Source organism: Molothrus ater, chromosome 27 (genome assembly GCF_012460135.2).
Source record: "Molothrus ater isolate BHLD 08-10-18 breed brown headed cowbird chromosome 27, BPBGC_Mater_1.1, whole genome shotgun sequence".
NCBI classification, from domain to species: Eukaryota; Metazoa; Chordata; class Aves; order Passeriformes; family Icteridae; genus Molothrus; species Molothrus ater.
The window spans coordinates 3263724-3286100 of record NC_050504.2 but is presented as its reverse complement, the minus strand read 5'-3'; the positions used below and the strand labels follow the sequence as shown (position 1 = coordinate 3286100).

Sequence of the window (22377 nt, the reverse complement as noted above, 5' to 3'; positions counted from 1 at the left end):
GAAAGAAAAATCCTGTCCTGCACACTGATGGCTTTGGTTTGGAAGCTGTGTTTCCAGAACAGCCAAGTAGAAGAGTTTAACTCTCTGCCTTGAGCCAAGACCAGTTAGAATAATCCCTAGCACAGTAACTTAAAAACTTGGCAGTACTGATTCCTTAATATCTTAGGTAATCCCTAGTACCCAACTATTCTGGGTTGGGTGCTCTCAGAAAGCTGAAGGTGCCTCCAATACACAGTTCAATGCCTCCAAAGCTCCATGCCTCACCAATTTCCTTGCCCCAAGCTGGGAGATCAGTACATACAGCAGCTGCAGTATGTACTGCTCATTGTTCTACCTGACAACACCAGTAACACACAGAAGCAGTGTCAGTGCAATGCCCCAGGAGCTGCACCTCCACACTGTCCCAACACACACCTGCCACCCACTCTCCTGCAGCACTGACAGCCCCTCAGCAATCAGGTTCTTCCTTCGCTTTACAAATTCTCCGTGCACTTTCTGTATCAAGTGTACAGCACAGTCAGCCCAGGAGCCTTCTCCACATGATCAGCAGTAGGATGGTTGAGTCTCTTCATGCCTTGGAAAGGCAGCTGGTTTCTGTTAATGACCATTGGGCTGGGGACAGATCTCCCCAGTATGGCACTTGTTAGCTGGTGGTCTCTGATGAGGCCACAAGGAGGGAAACTTGTTTTGCTTCAACTTCAGCCACACTGGAGGGCTGGAGGCTTGTTCTGCTGGAAGCTGGAACTCAACGCTTCCTGCCACTCTATGGATCTCAGCATCTCACATGTGAAACACAGAGGGCTGTGAAGGTTTCCAATATTCTCACTCCTCCTTTCTTACTTAAAGACAAAGAAATACCCTTTCCACTCAATCTCAGATGTACTGAAAGCTCAAATTCCACTTGCAAGGATTTTCTAATACCAGATGAATGCATATTCAATCCAAGCTGATGGCAACAGCCTCTTCACTGGCAGTGCAGATGTTGGTTTGTGCTTACTATGAAATGAATTCACATGGTAGTACAGCTGCCTCCTTTCTAATTATTTATACACTGTTCTAGACTGTCCTGAGGCCCAAGTTATTGCTTACTCAAGAGAAATATAAATATTTTAAGTCTCTTGTCACATATAGGCAACTTTCATTTTAAATTCATGAGCTGCACAGGGAGGGGGCTAAGAACCTACTCATTTGTTCTAAAGGGCTACAGAGAGGTTTGACTGCAGGTACATGGTTATAAATGATTCAACAGATCATTTTTTGTTTATCTGTTATACAAAATAACAAAGCAAGCAAACTACCCAGGGAGTGTTCCTCAAACACAGACGAACAGACGAGAACCCCTTCAAATTATGGGGAGGGGGGGCAATATCCTGTGTGCTCTTTGTGCCGATACCAGCGACACTCTGCGTCAACATAGGTGGGGTTTCCAGCCACTGTGCTTCCTCCTGGACCTGTACAAAGGTATAAAGGTGCACAGTGCACACTCAGCTCCTCACTGGCGTCTCTATCTGTGCTGATTTCCCTGCTTCAGCCCAGAAGACAAAGAGCAGAAATGGCATTCTCCACCCGCAGCACCCAGTGGAGTACGAGCAGCCGTGTCCAGTCCTCTGCACCCAGTGTCAGCAGTCTGACCTCCAGGAAAATGTCCATCCAGAAGATCCAGGCACCCAGTGTCTATGGAGGGGCTGGGGGCTATGGCACCCGCATATCAACCAGCACCAGCTCTGGCCAAGGCCTCGGAGGGGGCCTCCAGCTCAGCATCACTGGGAGCGATGTGCTGCTCGCTGGCAACGAGAAATCCACGATGCAGAACCTGAACGATCGCTTGGCTGCCTACCTGGAGAGGGTGCGCTCACTGGAGAAGTCAAACTCCCTGCTTGAGAGGCAGATCAGGGAATGGTATGAAAAGAACACCGTAAGTGTAGGGCAGGACTACAGCTCCTACTTCAAAACAATTGATGAACTCCGAAATAAGGTAAGAGATCATAGAGCCCTCCATAAACATAAGAATTGCAGTTATCAGTGAGATAGAGAACAATCTGTTGTAGAAAATGTACTTTTCCAAATTGTAATTGGCCTGGCTGGGAAGAAAAACTTCATTTTTGATAAGCTACTAGTGACAGATTTTCAATCATTTGTAATACCAGATATATGCCTGCAGTTGTGAGTAATCTCATACCTGAAAAATCTGTGACTCTAACTAGTCCTATATTTGCCATAGGTGGCTTTAATTAGAGAAAAGTGGTAATCTACATATTTAAATATAGTTTAGCAACAGTCTATTTCAAAGGGGTTTATTAGAAAAGAAGGGCAAACACTCAGAAAAAAATTAAAGACCACTACTTAAAATAGTAAATTACCACTGGAAACAATGAAATATTCCCAACAATCAACTGACAGGTTTGTCAAATCATGTTTCCAGAACTTCCTTCAGTCCTTTCTTTTTTATTTTTTATCAGTTCTACTTCCTAACATTTAAAAGCAGATCCCTTCAGAGAACAGTTCATCCTAACTATTTGATACACTTATTTTATGGCAGGACAATTTGTCTTTTGGACATCCCTAATTCCCTTCATGCACTTCAGATGGAACTTAGCTTAAAGCCAGCCGACCAACAGACAGCTGAAGTGAAGGAGGATGAAGCCCACTCATACTATTCATTCCCAGGAAAGGATCAAGTGTGAATTTCTGTGCAAAGTTTCATTGCTTGTCTGCCATTCCCTTTAGATTTCTGCTGCTCAGATGGAAAACTCCAGACTTGTCCTGCAGATCGACAATGCCAAGCTGGCTGCTGATGACTTTAGGCTGAAGTAAGTCCCACGATTTTATATCAATTCTCTTTCATGCTCCTCTTATTTAGGAAAGCTTCCACTTACTGGAATCGGTGCCAAGAAGTGAACATTTTCCAACTTTAATGAAAATTTCACAATGACTGCAGTAGTTACTGATTCTAACATTTACTCCAAACTGTTGCATTCCAATGATGACAAAAGGCACTGTATTGTACAGGTTTGAGAATGAACACCTGCTCAGGCAGAGTGTGGAGAGCGACATCACTGGACTGCTCCGTGTCCGTGACGACCTGACCCTGACCCAAGCTGACCTGGAGTCCCAGATTGAGAACATAACTGAGGAACTTGTTTTCCTTAGGAAGAACCATGAGGAGGTGAGAACAGCTGACCACTGCCAGGGAGAGGGGTTTTGAGTGGCAAACAACCTCACTAGGAAGCATTTCTATCTTTCCTGGAAGCAGCATAACCATGTGTGACCCTAAGGGACATTCAAGCTATCAGGGATCAAAGGCTGAACACTCCTCCATTCCAGGAATGAAGGAGTAAAGGTTTTCTCTAAGAAAAACGTATGGTTCAGGAATTGCTATCCCAAAAAGTACACAAATAGGAGCCATGACTTCTGCCCTCATTCCACAGATCCGGTTCTGAGGAAATTGTTTTATGATACATTTATCTATGAAATAACATTTATTGCTATCAAGTAGGTGAACTGTTCTAAGATGAGGTGCACTAAACAGTATTTACAAGGTGATTAAGTCGTCTTGCCCCAAGGTACTATTGAGGATTAGTGCTATGTGTGTAGATGTTGAGTTTGTGTCCCATGGCCAGGAGCGGCAGCTCCCTGCAGCTGGTGCTAACCCAGCTCCCGTTGCTGCAGGACCGTGACAGGCTGCGCAAAGAGGCGAGTGGCTCTGTCAGCGTGGCGGTGGATGCTGCTCCCGGCATTGACCTCGCAGCTATTATGGAAAACATGAGAAAGCAATATGAAGAAATGGCAGAAAAGAACCGCCAAGAAGCCAAAGAACATTTTGAAAAGCAGGTAAAGTCAACTGCTTAAACACCAGCAAGAATCTCAGTCGTGCCTGGCTGCAGTTCACAGTCCCTCCATTCTCCATTCCAGACAGCAGAACTGAACCAGGAAGTTGCCCTCAATGTTGAGAGGCTGGAGGTCCAAAGGAAAGAGATCACAGAACGAAGACAGGTCTGCCAGAACCTGGAGCTGGAATTACAGTCCCTGCTGACCATGGTAAATAACAAAAAAGCAAAATAAGGACTGTGAATAGCAGAGAGTAACACAGAGGTGTAATAAATAGAGGATAAAAAGATAAATAGAGGAATGAGGGGCTTTACAATCAAAATGTTATTTTGAAAAATGTATCCTCTGAATAATATGTCACTGTTCTTGCCACGCACGATAGAAACAGACCCTGGAAGCCTCTCTGGCTGAAACGGAAGCACGGTACAGTCACCAGCTTGACCAGATACAGGGAGCAATTTCCAGTCTGGAGGCTCAGCTGAGGCAGGTCCGAGCTGACATGGAGGCTCAGAACACTGAGTACAGCATCCTGCTGGATGTCAAGACTCGCTTGGAGATGGAGATCGCCACGTACCGCAGGCTGCTGGAGGGAGAGGAGACTGGGTGAGCACACACATGGCTTTGTGTGTTGGTTTGTGTTTTGTGTCAAATCTGCCTCTCTCCAACTGTTTTGGGGTGGGGAAGCCCATTGTCCAGTTCTTGGCCAGAGAATGAGAGCAGGCTGCCATTCAGGCTGGGCTACTGAAGCTGCTGAGGAATTCTGAGGTGGCTCTCCCAGCCTACAGACTGTCACTGTGAGCTGGGGAGTTGGGTAGATGTTCACATGCCAGGAACACCTGTAATGCAGTTTTTGATCAACTTGTCTGTGTGGGTTAAGCAGAAAGTGGAACTTCCTCCCAGATTCTACCTGTTCAGCTGTTCTGGCTCAGGAACTAGATAGGGTGTACCTGCGTGACCTGAAGTCCTGGCATTGCAGAGATCAGTCTGCAGATTAACTGTACCTACAGCTTATGCTTAGCAAGTTTCACTGCAACTGAGAGAACTTGTTTTACTGAGTTATCTTCTGATTCAATGTCTTGATGAAAGGGGATTAGGTGTCCTGATCAAACACATAGAAAATGCACAAGGATGTTCAATACATGAGTTGCCATATATTTACATTTTCTAATTTACAATTTGAACAGGTATTTAGAAGAGATGCCAACAGTAGAGGTGACTGAAAAAGGTATGTCCCACCAACTTCTTTCTGTTTTGATGGTGGCCTGTTGAAATGTTATGGAATGAAGTAGCCTGATGTAAAATAACAGCTTCAGAGCAAATAATCAGCCAGTGGAATCTCACATCAAGAAAGCAATCAACTGTTTGGTTACCCTGTGAGGACAGATAAACCTGGGTTTATACATTAAATTCAGGTGCCTAGTATAAAATCACAGACTCACTTTACCCATTCTGTCATTCTGTGAGTCCTCAGAGACCCAAGAGAACAACAGAGAATTACTGAATTCCCCTCTGGAGAACTGCAGAAGCATCTGCTTCTCCCTGCCAGCTGCACAGGGAGACTGAGACATCCAAGTGACATATCCAGTTTCATAGCAAAATTTCCAGTTTGGTGTAAGTCTACTCCAAGGTTTTAGGTCTACAAGTCTGTCCTAAACTGAAGCAAAACTATCAAGAGTGCTAGAGAGTAACTGCAGTCTATGGACAACATACTCAGTATCCAAAAGAGAACCACACCTCATACACTGCAAAAAGTTTACCTCAAGGACCTGGAGACTGAAGATGCTTTTTGATATTTCCTGATGTAGCAGCAATATTACTGTCAGTGTACATTGCATTAAATTACTTCTCTTTTCAATTTCCTTAACAGAATCAAGTAAGTTTAAGAAGATCAAGACAATAGTTGAGGAGGTGGTTGATGGCAAGATTGTATCCTCTGAGGTCAGAGAGGTTGAAGAGAAGATGTAAATGACACCAGCAGAAAAGATGCCTCTGAATTCCGTGGTGCTGATGCCAAAATGAAAAGGGTTATAAAGAATCTGATCTATAATTCACCCTAAACCCCAGAAGGATTAAAAAATGCCAAAATCTCAAATCTGTTGTTGTTGTTGTTGTTTTGTGGGGGAGCATTAATAAAAATCTGTAAGTCACAACATAGAAGACTTTAGGTTTACTTCTATAGTGACTAAGTACCTTGATGGAAAAAAATCAAATCAGCCTGGTATGAATGTATAATTGCTTCCAACACAGATAAAAATGGAAGTATTAGGTATTTAAAATGCATTAAGGCATCAGTTCAGCACACCTCTTCTGAATGTGAACTCCCACTCAAACACAAAGCAGCTTCACTTCATTAAAACTGATTTTCAAATACATAAGAAGTGTGAATTTGCTTTTCATAATATATTAACATGAAAAAATAAATTGAAGAAGCCTGTTTGATATTTTTCACATTCTGTGAATGATTATGTCACCAGGGACTATGGCAAGCCAAGATATTTTATGGATAAAAATATATTTGAAATTATCTCCCTCTCTCTCAAACCCTTCTGTGCCAATAATGTTCTGTGTCCCATGGGAGGCCCCTGTGCCACACCTGGATTCTCAGTCCCAGGAGTTTACATTTTCCTCTTGAGAACATAAACACACAAAGCTCTTCCCTATGAAACCTCACCTGTTCAGAGCTATGCACTGTACATAAGCAGCTGCCAAAGAACTAATCCTCTGCTTTCACTGCCCCCAGTCACTGAGACCAGGCTATCAGCTCATTTCCACACAAATGCTTCACTTACACCTTTGATCTTCCGCTCTTTTCTGCCCCAAAAGCACCCCATGCTCCTGAGTGCAGATAAATCAAAAATTAACACATTTCAGTTGACAAATCCAATGATATAATTAAGCCAGGACAAAGGAAAAACGATTTTACATTTATCAAAATGACTTCAAAAGAAAAATATACTGCCTTGGGAGGGTTCCCATGCCCAAACCTGCACCCAGAAGCGCCACATTTGATCTTCAGATTTGTATTACAGAAAGCACCAAATACAGAAATCAGATTTCTTATTTTGAGATAACAACAAACTATTTAGCAGAGAGAATGGTCAGTTCCCAGCTCCAAAGTACAAACTCTATATGCTATAGACTATAAGCATATCACTCTGAGGTACTTCAGTGATGAAAGGGTTAGGGCATAAACCCAATTCCAAATCCTATTTGCTATATTTATATTTTCATATTAATGATCACCCTGCAGCTCACTGAACATCCATGTGCCCTTGGACACCTGATGGTCACTTTTCTTACTTCTTAAGCATCCAGGAGCACTAATCCAGCAAAGGCTCCTGGCTGAAGAGCATTATGAAAAGAAAGACATTCCTGCCACACAGGCTGAGAAGCAGGGATCAAAGGGATCACTCTGCTGACTTAGCAAACTCCTGTAAGAACAGCCCCAAATGCAGGAAGCACTGCATCTGCAATGACAAAACAATTATTTAGGAGGGATTTAAATGCGAAAAGAACTTTTTATGCTCCATTGCACGTGGCAGAACACAATCATGATGTCTCAGCTCCACTCCACCCATTTCCCCTCATACAAATCCCTGGAGGGCACCAGATTTCCACTCCCATTGGCAATTTTGGTTGGCACATATCATTTCGGTTGGTCAGAACATACTAAACTGACATCCCCCCGAAAGAGGAGGGAGACAGAGAGTGAAAGCTCTCCCCAGGAGGTGGGGACTCCTCCTGAAACACCCACTGCTGTCCCTATAAAGCTGACCCTGCTCCTGCTCTGCCCTGCTCTCTGCTGTATCCTCCACGGGGCAGATCCAGGCACCTCGAGCACCATGGCCCTTTCCGTGCGCACGAGCGGCGGGCCCCGCCAGTTCTCCTCTCGGAGCGGAATTGGAGGGGGATCTCTGAGGATGTCCAGTTCCAGTGGTGGAGGAGGCTTTGGTGGCAGTGGGCTTGGCTTTGGTGGGGGGTCTGGTGGAGGCTTTGGTGCAGCTTCTCTGTTGGGTTCAAGCTCTGGCTTTGGTGGGGGCTTTGGGGGCAGTTCAGGTGCAGGACTTGGGAGCAGCTTAAGCAGTGGCTTTGGGGGAAGCTTTGGAGGTGGTTTGGGTGGTAGCTATGGAAGTGGCTTAGGCAGTGGGTTTGGGGGAGGCTCGGGAAGTGGTTTTGGCAGCAGTTCAGGTGCTGCTTTTGGAAGTGGCTTTGGTGGTGGCTTAGGGACTGGTTTTGGAGGTGGGTTTAGCCCTGCTGGTGCCGGAGATGGTGGCATTCTTTCTGGCTCAAAAAAAGAGACTATGCAGAACCTCAACGACCGTCTGGCTGCGTATCTGGACAAAGTGAGGTCTCTGGAGGATGCCAACACCGAGCTGGAGCGCAAAATCCGTGAATGGTATGAGAAAAATGGCCCTGGCACTGGCACCCCTGGATCTGGGAATGACTACAGTAAATTCTATCCTCTCATTGAAGATCTTCGAAACAAGGTAGCAAAGCAATGTATTTAATGTATCTTTATAGTTGTAACTCGATAGTATTAATTAAATACTTAATAGTATTAATGAAAGCAGCAAATTTCTTTCAGAAACCAAGAGCACATTTTATCCCTTGGTACTGACATTTGCAGTGACCTCTGTCACCTTGCACTGGTGACATGTGGTGAATTTTTCCTGTACCTTAAAGCAGTTCTGTAGCTGTGTCACACAGTGATTTGTCTAATCTGAATAAAGGAGAAGGCAGCGATGGAATGCAATTCTACAAACCCTTGTAGAACACAAAGTTTAAAGCCATTACAAAGCCATGAAGCCTTTGGGCTGTAACATCATTCTCTGAACACTGTTTGTATTCTAGATCATCAATGCAACCATCGACAACGCGAGGATCATTCTGCAGGTTGATAATGCCAGACTGGCTGCTGATGACTTCAGACTGAAGTAAGGATATCTTAATGTTATAAAAACTCCTTAAGGAAAAAATTCTTTTGTACTAAAAATCTCTTTCCTTGTAGAATACTTGTAGTATAATTATTAAGCAGTATTATAATAATTATGTGTATTAAGTTTTCAAATTAAAGCTAAAATAAACCACATTAATAGTCTGCATTTGACCTCACTGGCCATGTGAAAAATAATAATTAATCCCTTTATGCATAGATATGAGAATGAAGTGGCTCTTCGGCAGAGTGTGGAGGCTGACATCAATGGTCTGCGCAGAGTCCTGGATGAGCTGACCATGACCAGGGCAGATCTGGAGATGCAGATTGAAAGCCTGAATGAAGAACTGGCTTATCTCAAGAAGAATCATGAAGAGGTAATTTTTTTCCTTTGTGAATTCAAAACAAGATACATGAAATTGTGAAACATCAAATTACTCCCTTATTTAAGCCAGGGGGAGTTCCTGGGTTTCATTATAGGTTCTGTTTGCTGTTAATTTTTGAGTTTGCTGAAAGAGTACGACAAACAATTTACAGATCCTTGTTGAAACAGAATTTGTACCATATCTATTTCTTTACATATATTTTGGTATAACTATTTTGTCTTTTATTAACAGAACCTTCTCTTTATTTTCAATGTCTCCAGGAGCTTCAGGGCATCCAAAGCAGTGAATTTGGCCAAGTCAGTGTGGAGATGGACGCTGCCCCAGGGACTGATCTGACCAAGCTTCTGAATGATATGAGAGGACAATACGAAGTCATTGCCGAGCAAAACCGTAAAGAGGCCGAAGCGTGGTTCAATGAAAAAGTAACAACCAGAGAGAGCAAACTCAGTGAAATGCATGGGAAAATCAATTCAATACTTGGAACAGTAAAATTACACCCCATTCTTCCTTGTCATTTCAGAGCGGGGAGCTGAAAAGGGAAATCTCCACTCACACTGAGCAGCTCCAGTCAGGAAAGAGCGAGATCACAGATTTGAAAAGGACTCTCCAGAGCTTGGAAATAGAGCTGCAGTCTCAGCTTGCCATGGTACGTTCTGGGAAGCTGCTGACTGCTCAGAGCCAATTCGGCAACTTCAAAAGTCTTTTTAGACCTAATCCTATTCCATAGAATTGAGGATTTGCATTTCTTTCCAATTAAATCCTATATTCTTTTAGTTTCTAAATAGCAGTAATATATCTAACTGGATTGCAAAGAGCATGTCACAAAGCCGATGAGTTTTTACATCACATTTAGGGAAGTGACAAGGGAAAGTTTTCAAACCACTGTTTTCAAAAAGAAAATAAAACCCTCTGAGTAATGCAGCTGTGCTCACTCCCTTAAAGTACTTCAGTTGGTTTTGTTAAGAGATTTTTTTCCTTACCCAGAGATTATTTAATATCTTTACACAGAAAAAGTCCCTGGAAGACACTTTAGCAGAAACGGAAGGTGGTTACTGCGCTCAGCTGTCACAAATCCAAATGCAGATTGGGAACCTGGAGTCCCAGCTTTTCCAGGTCAGGGCTGACATGGAGCGCCAGAACGCGGAGTACCAGCAGCTCCTAGACATCAAGACTCGTCTGGAAATGGAGATTGAAACCTACCGGCGCCTGCTGGATGGAGAGTTTGTGTAAGGAACTGGTTGACACAAAATATCTCCTTGCGTTTATTTTCTGTAGCAAAATCCTTTCCAGGAAAAAAAGAGGTGAAATAAGTGGAACATTCTCCAAGTGACAAAAAGGCACATACAGGGATCTGAAATATTACCGTGACTGAGGAGAGTGAGCCATTCTGCTCACTACTTAAATAACCTATCAATGTCACCATGAAAAGGGAATTTATCCTGATCCTATCACACATCCTGCAATAGTGATGTCTCTGATTCCCTTTTAGGGGCACTGGACAGGCAGTTACACTTGAAAGCTCATCCCTGACAGGGTCCAAATCTCAAACACAATCACTGGACTCTTCTCAAGGTAGGTAGAACTTGATTGAATAAAATTTTGTTTCTAAAGTCATTCTTACAAATCAAATAATACATGTTATCCTGTTTAACTACATCAGAGAGTTCATTAAGCCAGTTGGGAAGGAAAAGGGGGTACCTGGTCATGTGCTGCTTTGGTTTATCATTTTTAATACATTGATAAATATTCTTTGTTTTGTTCATGATGTTTAGATCCAACCAAAACTAGAAAGATCAAGACAATTGTCGAAGAAGTGGTAGATGGAAAAGTTGTTGCATCCCACGTTAAGGAAGTTGAAGAGAAGATATGAGGCACAATCTGATGTGGCAAAGGATCCACTTGCTCCAAGCCAAAATGGATAAATAACTTTATTCTTTTGTATGAAGTGATAAAACATTTGGCTTTGTACTCAGAATCTTTTAGATAAGACGAAGTTGGCACTTTCATTCCTTGCAGACATACATTTCCTGCTTCACTCTATCAGCCTTACCTGTATGATTTCCATGGTGTTCTTTAAAAATATCATCAAATCTCTGTTCAATAACCAGAAATATGAAGCACCCATTTAATCAGATTTGCCTTTCTATAATCTTTAGTAACCAATAGATAAAATAATTTTGCTGTTCTAATCTCATTTTTCAGTTTTCATCCCAAATAAAAAGTACTCTACAAGCTTTAATGTATTAGTGTCCTTTTGTTCTCCATGACCCCCTGCAGCTGTGTGGTGAGCCAGCAATAAAATATGAACATTGAAAGCAGCTAGAATTCCAAGTTCCACAAGTCCTAGGAAAAATGCAATTGCTTACACCTGCCTACCTTTAGCCTTCATGAATCTCATAGCCAGGTGTTCCCTTTACACCTGAAAAAAAAGATAGAAAGCATTAGATTATACCATCCCAAGTGCAATACCTTGTGTTTGTCTGATGGATTCCTAATGTTTTCTTATGTAACTGTTCTCATCCCATCAATGACAAACACTGACAATATTTTGGGTTTAGAACTACACAGAATAAGGATAATTAAGACACTTTTAGAAAAGAGAGTGGATAATAACTGGAAGACAGTCAGCTAAGGAAAAGAAAATCCAAACACAGGATCCTTTCACATGTGCCAACAGACACAGCCAAGAACAGGGAAGCCTTTTTACAGCAGGAGACTTTTAAGTGGTACAATACTTTGACTTCTAAAAAGATGTGTGTCTTATGAAAGTTTACTGCCTGTTTTATTGTATATTCTCATTTAGAGCCAAAAACACATTTCTCTCTTTGCTAAATTTTAAATTTCTATTGAAATTGGAAATTTTTTTACTGCATATCTGGTATTGTGCACTACTGAAAAAAAAATTAAATGAACAAGAGGTAAAAGGAAGTAGGTAGGAGCCACTCTTAGCAGACAAGATCATTGGGATCACACAGTGCTCCAGTGAGCAGGAAATGAAGAAGCACAGCACACCAGACAACCTGTGCTGGACCTGCCTGGGAGCTGTCAGGAAAGGGAGAAGAACCCCACATACTTCGTGTGTTGTGTGCATTGAGCACACCAACACCTGGCACAGGTTCTGAAACACCATCAGAGACAACCCAGACCCTTCTCCTGACAGCAGTGATGTGTCTGAAGTGTACATTCACCAGAACTTTGTCCTCTGCAGAAGAGGAGCCAAAGGCCTTCCCAAATGTTGAACCAGCACTACTCACCACCAGAAGTGCTGGTTGCTCTCCCTCCTTGTTGTGTTTTTGCCCATAAAAGAGGATGCCCCGGAGCCCAGCTCATTTCTGAAATGGGGCACTCCTCAGCAGTGGGTCAGGTCAGACACTCGAGGCTTCATCTCACTGAGTCTCAAATGTCTTCAGGGATGAAAATGCTGTGACATCCCTAACAATGGTGGAGACACCTGCCAGTGACACTGCCAGCAACCCAGCTATGCTGCTGGAAAGCTCTGTCTTTCCATGTCCTCTTGCCAGAGCACCTCATGCTGGGCAGCTGCACCTTTATGCTTCGCTTTCTCTCTCTTACCCTCACATTTCTGAAGTTATAAAACCCTACAGTTACAGCGTCACAAAAACCATTAAGACTTTGATATAATAATTTCGGCGCATGATTTAGGAATAGTTATTTCAGTGCTATCCTTTGTGCCAGGACGGGCTGCCAGGCTCTGAGCCGCCCGCGCTCCCCAAATTGGGCCGCTGCCGCTTTAACGGCCCCGCGGCCGCAGCCCCGCGCCGCCGGCAGCGGAGCCGGGAGCCGGGGAGGATGGGAGGAGGAGGAGGAGGAGGATGGAGCCGGCTCGGCTCCGCCGAGAGATCAGGGCAAAGTATGAATCGCTCATCACCCGAAATCAGATAAAGACCGTCAGCTCAGCAAGGACGCAGGTAATGCCTCCTCACAGCCACACACCTTGCAGAGTACGGAGCCATTCCCTGGCCGTACAGTTCCTCCCGCAGCCTCTATGAGGTACAGTAATTCATTCAATGCAGCAGATTTTCGGGGAAGGGACGTGGATTTTACCGCAGTAAGATGTGAACTAGAAGAATCGGAAATAGATTTTGTCAGGGGTATGGATTCATACTGAACGAATGCTGTGTAATTCATCAGGATGCTTTTCTGTCCCTGCAGCCGGGCTATTGCTGGGATTTAAGGGATGATGACATAGGCTGTAACAGGGTAACCTCTAGCTCCATGTACTTATCTCAGAGGAAAAAAGAATCCTGAAGAGAATCCTTTTATATACAGCAATCTTTGCCATTTTTAGCCCTCTAGTAAAGTACACTGTTCCTTTGCAGGAACTATTTTCTATTGCTCACAGTAAAAACTATGTTTTGCTTTTCAGCAAATATCAGTCGTTCTGTCATACAGCTCGATTAAATGTTACCAACACACAATGCTGCTGTTAGGGATTTACATACAAACAGCTCTAAACCCAGCTGAAATCAAATGGCAAAACAATTTTGAGCCACCAAATGTCAAGAGATTCAGGGGGGAATCAGGTATTCTGTCACCTTGTAGCAGGTATTGCAGGAATCCCAGAGGTTTGTTTTAAGGACAGGCCAGGCGCTGCTGCAGCCTGGCTGATCCAGCACAGTGCCAGACACACGGCAGCTGCACACCCCACAGGGAAGCCAAGTTTATCTTTGGGTTGGCACAAAGCAGCCAATGCACATTGGTTTGGTCGTGTCACATAAATTCTGCAGTACCCAGGCATGAAAGGGGAAGCAAAGAACATTGAGGGCTCACTTGTGGATGAGACAAACCTAGATTTTCACCAAAATGACCATCTGGTAAAGTTGCAATAGGCCAGTAGGTACAGGGCAACAAAAGCCTTATTTTCCTTAGTTCATAAGACTTGAATTAAAGAGATTATTTTCTTAAAGTCAATGTCATCATAAGAACCTGCATAAAGCAGTAAAATATGCAAAAGAGCAAGTGCTGTTTCAAAGGCTTAGGGCATCTTCACCACTTGCAGGGAAACTCAGAATCAAAAAAGAAAAATAACTTCTGTAAGCCAAGCAATCATTCTGGAAGTTACCTGCAGGAACATACTATCGAAAATAAAGAGAAGTCTCAATCTAAAATGACCTCACACATGATCAGGAGTGGTTTTAAAAAGCTACCTTTAACAGGATAAAAGGAAAAAAACCCAAAACCCTGAAATCAAACACACATTAAAATCAAAGCACCTTATTCAAAATTGGAAGCTTGAACCATCTGCACTTCCTCTAAGCCAGGAAGTGAGTAAGGTCTCAATACAATTGGGTAATTTGTATGAGAATTCCTCTAGGACAAAGGTGCCAGGGATAGAGATGTGGCCAACCACTTCCCATCGAACACAGTGGGATAAGGACTTTCCCTCTACACAGTACAGAAAATATTAACTCCTCACTGTGAGCTTTCACACATTTATACAACTCTAACAAAAATTCCAACCAGACTACGTGCCAATTTATTATCGTTATTTGAATATTTTTGATATTGCTGTCTTTTGTATGTCCCCTGTAGTTAGAAGAAGGTACAAGTAAAAGAATGGACAAAGATGCAGAAGCACTAAAGGCAGCCAGAGCAGAACTGTGTGAAGCCCGACGGCAGTGGCACCACATGCAGGTGGAAATCGAGTCTCTCCATGCTGTGGTAAGAGTCAGAAATGAAACCTGAAATCTCATGGAAAACAGAAGTCTTGTCCTTGATGGAAACTATCCCACAGTTGATTTCTGTGACAGTCACAGCCACCATACTGCAGAAATCCCTCATCTGGGGGGCTCCAGCTCCTCACAGAGCCCTTGCTCACACACACTGACCCAGCGCGTGTTCTGGAGCAGGATCTGCCTCTCCAGACACGTGTGGTGTTCTGTTTTCACAGCTCTCAAGCATATATTTGCATGATAATCCCTCACCAAGCTCCTGGTCATTCTGCCTTACCAATTCACAGCATGTTTATGACCTTTTTTTAATGTGTGGACCAGATTTATCAATTCATTTGTAATAAAATGTCAGCTTTTTGCTCAATTCAGCAGTACAGAAAAGCTCCAAGAGCACACAGACACTTCATACAGCACTGAGCTGGACATTGTTTAACTGTAAAATCAGAGATCTGTAAACTCAAGGCAGTGGGTTGCTGTGCAAGACATGGCTACACTTTCATCTGATTTTAAATAACCACAGATTTTACTAGAAAACTTCTCAGCCAAAGTATTACCTTGAAATACTTTGACTCCTGTTCTTAAAGAATAATCTTACAAGAACTTATGTAAAAATACAGTTTGTTAATGAAACCATGTGTGTCTGTAACATCTTTGCACACAAACTTTCCAAATCTTAAAATATGACTTAAATTTCACAGGAAAAGGGTTTGGAACGTTCACTGCGGGCCACGGAGCAGCAGTACCACATGCAGCTACAAAATTTGGAAGGTGAGATTGAATGCTTGGAGAAAGAGTTGTTGGAAGTGAGAAGAGGAATTGAGAAACAGCTTCGAGAGCATGAAATTCTCCTGAACACGAGGATGAAGCTGGAGGAGGAGATAGCGACATATCGCAGTCTGCTGGAGCAAGAGGAGAGCAGGTACTCGCTGCTGAGAGAAAAAGATCTCACATTTGTCTTCCGTTTCTGAAGGTCTCACATAATCAGAATTGTAAAATACATGAACTAAACATTAAAAAATTACAGTATAAAGTCTTAGAAAAGGTTTCATTATAAGGTAGCTTCACTGAGTGGAGAGTTTCTGGTGCTCAGTGTCTCACACACAGTGCAGAGAGCAGCTCAGGCACTGCAGCCTCCCTCAGTGAGGGTCCCTGGGATCCTGTGTCCCCTCAGGTGTCACAGCACATGGGGCCAGTCCACACACATGAAGTGCTGGCCAGGGAGTCCCTGTCTCAGACCAGCACAGACCCCTGCAGGAAACTGCACAGATATTGTCAGACACTTCCTCCAGTTCTGGGCTCAGAACAAGAAATCCCAGCAAATAGTTACCATGATCAAACAGAACTTCTTGTGATTCTCACACTTTTAAATTTCTCACAGCTGTTCATATGACAAGTTAGGAATTAAAGTAATTCAATAGTACTAGATGCCTGTAATCTTTTTTTTTTTTTTTTTTGCAGGTTCCGTTGCTCAATACCTGCCCAGAAGGATGACAAAAAACCCAGCACTAGCAAGATCACCTTTATGCTGCCTTCAGGTGAGTTTCAGGCACCTTCTCCTTAAGGGATTCTGGCCTTAAGTGTTCACAACTACTGACAAATTCCTGAATATTAAAAAAGGACCTTTTCCAATGTATGGGAAATACCTCCAGGTCCTGTGTACTGCCCTTGCTCACTGTACACCTGCATATTCTTTTACAGAGGATGTAAAGAAGCACAAACCAAAGAAGGTGGAACTGATGACAAAACAAGCAATCCTAGATGGAAACATCATGAAGGAAAGTGCTGAAGCTCATGGCACTGTACAGTAAGATAAACAGGAATTTCACAAAATAACAATTGGAAGGAAAGGGTGGAGGTTACGTCTCAGCAGCTTTGAATTTTCCGTTATTTGGTATCTGTTAGGTCGTGCCCACATAGCCCAGGAGCTTCAGAAGCACAGTGAGAGCTCCTGAAGGTGCACTGAATGGCAGGGTTTAACAATACATTACATTTAAAAGTTCTTTTTATTAGTATTAGCTTCATAAGCAAACAATACCATGCTGGTGCTTCTGATTTGTAATTTCTATTTCTGTTAAGAATGAAACTATGAATAATTCATCTCGCTAAGGTTGAAAGCAAAGAGCCCAGACCACATTTGGGAAGTCCCTCTGGGGCATATTTATGCACATAAATTCAGGCTCAGCTGCTCCAACTTGCTCCTTGGAAACTCCTACGTTTCCCCAAACAGGGGAGGGAGAGCCTGGCTCCCAAGCAGGCATGTGAAAGTCTGTGAGGATGTGTTATTCACTGAAATTACTTTAATAGTATTGGATTGCCTCAATTTTTTTTTTCCCTCCTGCTCTTTAAGCTTTTTTTGTACAGTAATTTAATGTTACCTTTAAACACACTCTAGTGGGCTATTCCTAGCACTGAACCATAATCAGCTGCTGAAAAAAATTAATGTCATCATAAGGTCCAGCAGACACACTCCATAGGTGACGTTTATTTTTGGGCAGGAGCTTTGTTCATCACACACTCAGATCTGCACAGAGCTACTCTGCTGGGTGCAGTGTACTCAGCTGGTGAGGCCCCAGAGCCTGACTTTCAGATCTGAATTCTGACACACACACACACAGAGAATTGAATCAACAGGATTTGGGTGCCTCAATATTCCTGGATCAGCTGGCTTTTCAATTCTCCCTATCTTACTTTTGCCCTTTTTTCTCTTTAATGTAATATAGCTCCACATTCTGAGGTTTGAGTCTAAACTAGATTTTCTCCTCCCTAGTCTGAAGGTTTTCAGATGCAGGAATTCTGTCCTGCCCACTACAGTACTGAGGTTTCTTGCAAAATTTTGGAGCTTGGATTCCAAACTTTCTCCTTGGAAACAAACTGCCTAAAGTATTTGGAGCAGTGGTTTTGTAGCCATGTCTACCTAAAAGTACAAAAACAAGAACATAATGAACCCTCACCCTTTATTTAGCTTCTCTGGAGAATGAACCTGGAAAAAAAAGACACCACTGCTATCTCAGTCCCATATAAATTAACTCGACTCTTGATGATGCCATTTCTCTCTCTGTTTCAAAAGCAGTTCTGAAGATAGGTAACCAGTATAGCCTAAAAAAATCATAAATACATTTTCTTTATTGTTTCAGGACAGAAAAAGTGGATGAAGTGATTAAGGAATGGGAAGGTTCTTTCTTTAAGGACAACCCTCGCTTAAGGAAAAAGTCCGTTTCCTTGCGCTTCGATCTCCACCTGGCAGCCACAGAGGAAGGGTGTTTGCACACAAAACAGAAAAGCCTCCCCGACATCGAAGTCAGGCTGGTGATGAGGAGATCCTGCAGCATCCCCTCCATCAAACCTTAACCTCAGGCAATTCCCTCAAAGTGCATCCACAAGGGGCTCTGGAAATGAGCAGGGGATGGACTCCCACGGCTGCTGTCTGCTACAACCACAACATCTCACCCAGCACTTGGATCAATACAAGAAAACCATTTAAGTCCTTTAAAAGAAAGGGGGTTCCAATTCCAAGAAACCCAGCTTCTACTGGTTTTATACTCTGGGTGCAGCCCTTTCATATTCTCATTGTTGTTGTTTTGTAGAATTTCACCAAATATTACAAAAATTAAACTAGAACTTTATAGTTTGACATATTCTACCTTTGTAAAAGAGAACTTCTTTTCTCTTTCCAAAAATGAGAAATGCCTATTTGCTTCTCTTAACTATTCAATATTCCATTCATATAATGACTGGTGAATCCTTGCAATAATTTATATCACAGCTGTCATCAATATATTTTAAAATAATTCTTTCTAACAGCAAAAATTACATATGAAAATACTCTTAAAATACATGAACTATTAACAAAGTTTTCTTTTAAAAGTGGCTAGTATTTTTAAATTCCTTTTTTTCAGGCAACAACTGAGCAAAAATGTCTTTACATCCATACACATCCATTTTAAAAGCATTGTTACAATGCAGTAACACTTTAGCCATATTGTTCAACTGATTTTGAAGCAGTAATTTCCCCTGAAAAATCAACAATTTTCTTATGTGTCCAAACTCACCCTTGTACTACAAGTCTCTTAGCCGAGGCAAATGAAATTACTCTCTAATTGTTCAAAAGGGAGGAGCCAAACAACCACTTGAATGCTGGTATTCCATTCATTTTGTTTATAATAACAATGTGCATTAAAATATCTTCAACAAATTCCTCTTCTGACAAACACTACAGGTAAGTGATGCTGTTGACCTAGTCCATGTGACAAGTCACTGTTACACCAGGGTACAACTGTTACTACTTCAAATTAACTGGGCGATGTAAGGGCTACAAATTCAGTGTACAATTCAAGCAGACCCCTCAAGAACCCCCCACTCCTACCCAAAGTAGCTGTGGGCAAACACAAACCCCAAGAGAAACCCTGCACCGGTACACAGAGGAACAGCCATCCTTCTCTAAAACCTTACAGGACAAATTTCAAACAAAGACTCAAGCAAGACTGTATGAAGCTGACAATGATTGTTTGTGAGGATTCTGAAGAGGATGGATGCCACAGGCCCCACTGGAACCCAGGATTGCTGGGGCTCAGAGTCTGGAGAATCCACACACGGGTTTGCTGGATTACAGCAGCATGTACAGGATTGATTTCAGTGTCAGTATCTGCCTTATTACTTATGGCATGTGTACAAAACTGATACTGCAGATTCTTTCAGAGTTAATTTATGCTTCCATCCTTTGTTCATGGTAAGAACAATGCATTGATATTGCCCTGTCCTGTCTGTACTGTATCAAACTTGCTAATTATCCTTAACCTGAATCATGAGCTGCTGTTGTTACCACTTGAGTACTTGGCATCCTGAATGTATCAGCCTGCTCCAGTATTTTCACTATGCAGCTTTTTTTTTTGTGCTTAGACTCTGTACATTTTACAATACTTGAATTTAAACTAAGTTTTAATTGCTTTAAGGCACTTTAAACAGGGATATGAATTTACCAAAGTAAATTATAGTACTACAATAAAAAAGTATTAAAATGGAGTTTGTCCATGCATATTTTGTGTGTGTGTCAATGTCTTCTCCTTAAGTGGAAAGGAGTAAAAGAAAAATGCAAAAAAGTTACAGATAGGAAAATCTGTAGCACTGTAACAAGTGTTCTCTAAGATCCTCTCTGCAATTAGAAAGACACAAATTCCCTCAGAATCTTTACCATAACATGTGAGTGTCTTTCTGCTACAAAACTTACTCTTTTGTCCTGGTAAATCCAGTCACCCTGGCTATTTGCTTCACGTGTGACTTCCTGAGACTGACTTCAGTAGCTTCTCCTACTCTAGGCCTGGTTCAAGTGGGCATTCTGGTTTTAACTCAGATTTTCACCTCTTTCAGTAAGTATCTATTTTTGCATTATTCACAAATTTCATCTCTCAAAATGTAAAGAACTCTCTTTTGTTCACGTAGCAGTGAAATTCCACAAGTGTCAGCGTGAACTCCACATGGGCATCAAAATAATAACATCTCACCCTCATTTTTAGGTCACTTTAAAGCTGAATTAAAAAAAAAAATTAACACTGAAGCTTAATACTGTGGCAGAGAATGCTTCATTTCTGTGGTTCTAATTAAATCCAGACCAGCTGAGCCTCTGCCAACCAGCACCTGCAAACGGCTGATGTAAAAACGAGTTTTATTGTCTCAATCTACTTCCCAGTGAATGTCTGTCCTCATTCCAAAGCTTATGAAACTGCTGGTAATTAAAACAGTTGGGTAAGAATTAGTTTTTACATCCCCCCTGGTGAGCATGGTGCAGTATAAACAATTCCATTAAATCAGTAAAACTACTCATATGTTGTACAGGGTATTAAAAAGTCTACGCTGGCGAAATCTTTCACTATCACAAGATGGAATTAAGGCAAAGAGCAAAAAAGGGGAATAAAACAAAGCAGGAAATACACTGATGGCTTTGAAAACACATAATGATTTAGAACTATTAGCATGGAATGTGAGTTTCCATAAATGTACTTGAACACCACAATAAACAATTCCGTTTAAAAAAAAAAAAAACAACCTTTGAAATAATTCAAATTTTAAAATTAAAGTTAAATTTAAAAACAATTAATAAATATTTTAAAATTTCAATTTTTAATTTAACATTAAATGCAATTTACACTATCAACAAAACCATGTTATTAATAAACTAGAAGTGAATGTATGAAAGTAGAGGAGCCTAGTCAAAAGCAGGGGGGAAACCAGGTTATTTTTCACCTCTTAGAAGCATTTTCTCACCTTTTCTTTACCTTTTCCTGCCCCAGTGAAGCTGGTGAACTAGTGTGATGTATTTTGCTGGCTGAGGAATCTCTTCAGCTCTTGCTTTAATATCAAATTGAAGTCACAGATTATTCTGCTGCATGGCAACAAATGTCCATTGTGGGTACAGTCAGCAGAATCTAAGCAGATGAGGGCAGAGCTCTTGACTCTTTATTTGTTCATAAAAACAAGTGTATTTAAGCATGAAAACAAACTGAGCCAGTGGAACTGCAGGCATTAAGAAAAATGGACCCAACTTGCAGCAACCCATGTTAAGTTACTTTTTCCTCTTTTCACCTTCTACCATCCTTTTGGATTAGGCAGGTACATTCCCCTTGGCTTTCCTTCAGATCCACTCATATTCTCCCTCATGAATTTCTAGAAATACATCCTATTGGCCACGGGAGAGCATTTCAATGCCAAACATTCAATTTCAACGTAAAACACTCAACATGAAACTTTCTATTTCAAGTTTCACTGACAAAGTTTTGATATTTAATTCAGTCATCTTGATAATCTGCAGTGTAAAAGGCTCTTAAAGCTGAATACTGAGGTCTGGAACTCTCCATCCTCCTCACACCCTCAGAGCCACACCCTTCACCTTGTTTGATATTTGTGAGGGTTTTACCTATGTGTGATAACTTTGCTGATTTCTGCAAGGAATTGTGGACAATTCCACTGCTCCCAGACTACTGGGTAATTTATAATCCTGTCTGATTCAGCAGCAGAGTGTTTTGAGATGGTCAGGCGGATTCAGTTAACAATTATCATATATTATCATATTTATTACCCGGGGTCCATCTCGCTGCCTTCACAGCCGTCTCTAACGCCATCCCCTTCCTCTGACATTCTCCCACACACCGGCACCTTCCCGCTGCCCTCAGAGCTCATCCTGCTCCACTCAATCACCTCTGGAAGCGCTGCCATCCCAAACAGCCCTTTCGGCACCACACTCTGCATAGAACAGGACCCCGCAGCACTGACGGACGGTTCACCTGACTCCATCGCTGCTTTTTATGGGATATTATTCGGGCTCGGACACGACCCCGCAGCGTTTTCCGTGGCCTCACAGCAGCCCGGGGATCGGGGCGCTTCAGGGACCGCCCACTACCCGTGAGGGGAAAAAGGCGCCAAACGCCCCTGAGGGGCCGCGCGCAGCCCGTGAGGGTGGAAAGGCGCTAAAGCGCAGCGGGCACGAAGCATCCGCAGGCCCTCCCTGCGCGCCCGTTCTGCGCCGCAGATTCGCCACCGGCAGCCA

The 22377-nt window shown here is 42.4% G+C and overlaps 3 protein-coding genes and 1 long non-coding RNA gene across 7 annotated transcripts in view; 3 read left to right on the top strand and 1 right to left on the bottom strand.

Annotated features, from left to right (window-relative positions):
* Positions 1-21903, bottom strand: part of LOC118696589 (uncharacterized) — a 146633-nt gene extending 124730 nt beyond the window's left edge. Inside the window, exons 1-2 of the long non-coding RNA XR_004981658.2 lie at positions 21099-21903; positions 11524-11566 (exon numbers count right to left, since the gene is read on the bottom strand). This is a non-coding gene — a long non-coding RNA (uncharacterized LOC118696589). The remainder of the gene's footprint in view (positions 1-11523; positions 11567-21098) is intronic.
* On the top strand, positions 1553-5793 carry LOC118696587 (keratin, type I cytoskeletal 20-like). Of its 3 annotated transcripts, XM_036398798.1 has the most exons (8): positions 1553-1975; positions 2728-2810; positions 3010-3166; positions 3670-3831; positions 3913-4038; positions 4211-4431; positions 5013-5053; positions 5696-5793. In XM_036398798.1, the coding sequence occupies exons 1-8, from the start codon at positions 1553-1555 to the stop codon at positions 5791-5793; spliced, it is 1311 nt and encodes a 436-aa protein (XP_036254691.1). The 3 variants fall into 3 exon arrangements, with proteins under 3 accessions (XP_036254691.1, XP_036254692.1, XP_036254690.1); XM_036398799.1 differs by lacking the exon at positions 5013-5053 and having other exon boundaries at positions 4211-4425; positions 5676-5793; XM_036398797.1 differs by lacking the exon at positions 5013-5053 and having other exon boundaries at positions 5634-5793.
* Positions 7654-11386, top strand: KRT12 (keratin 12). Its single transcript, XM_036398778.1, has 8 exons — positions 7654-8315; positions 8680-8762; positions 8982-9138; positions 9408-9569; positions 9668-9793; positions 10156-10373; positions 10637-10719; positions 10920-11386. The coding sequence occupies exons 1-8, from the start codon at positions 7671-7673 to the stop codon at positions 11015-11017; spliced, it is 1572 nt and encodes a 523-aa protein (XP_036254671.1). The 5' UTR covers positions 7654-7670; the 3' UTR covers positions 11018-11386.
* Positions 12944-19859, top strand: KRT222 (keratin 222). Of its 2 annotated transcripts, none has more exons than XM_036398800.2 (6): positions 12944-13076; positions 14701-14829; positions 15539-15759; positions 16299-16375; positions 16539-16644; positions 17975-19859. In XM_036398800.2, the coding sequence occupies exons 1-6, from the start codon at positions 12981-12983 to the stop codon at positions 18186-18188; spliced, it is 843 nt and encodes a 280-aa protein (XP_036254693.1). In that variant the 5' UTR covers positions 12944-12980; the 3' UTR covers positions 18189-19859. The 2 variants fall into 2 exon arrangements, with proteins under 2 accessions (XP_036254693.1, XP_036254694.1); XM_036398801.2 differs by having other exon boundaries at positions 13044-13158.
* Positions 21904-22377: the final 474 nt, after the last annotated feature.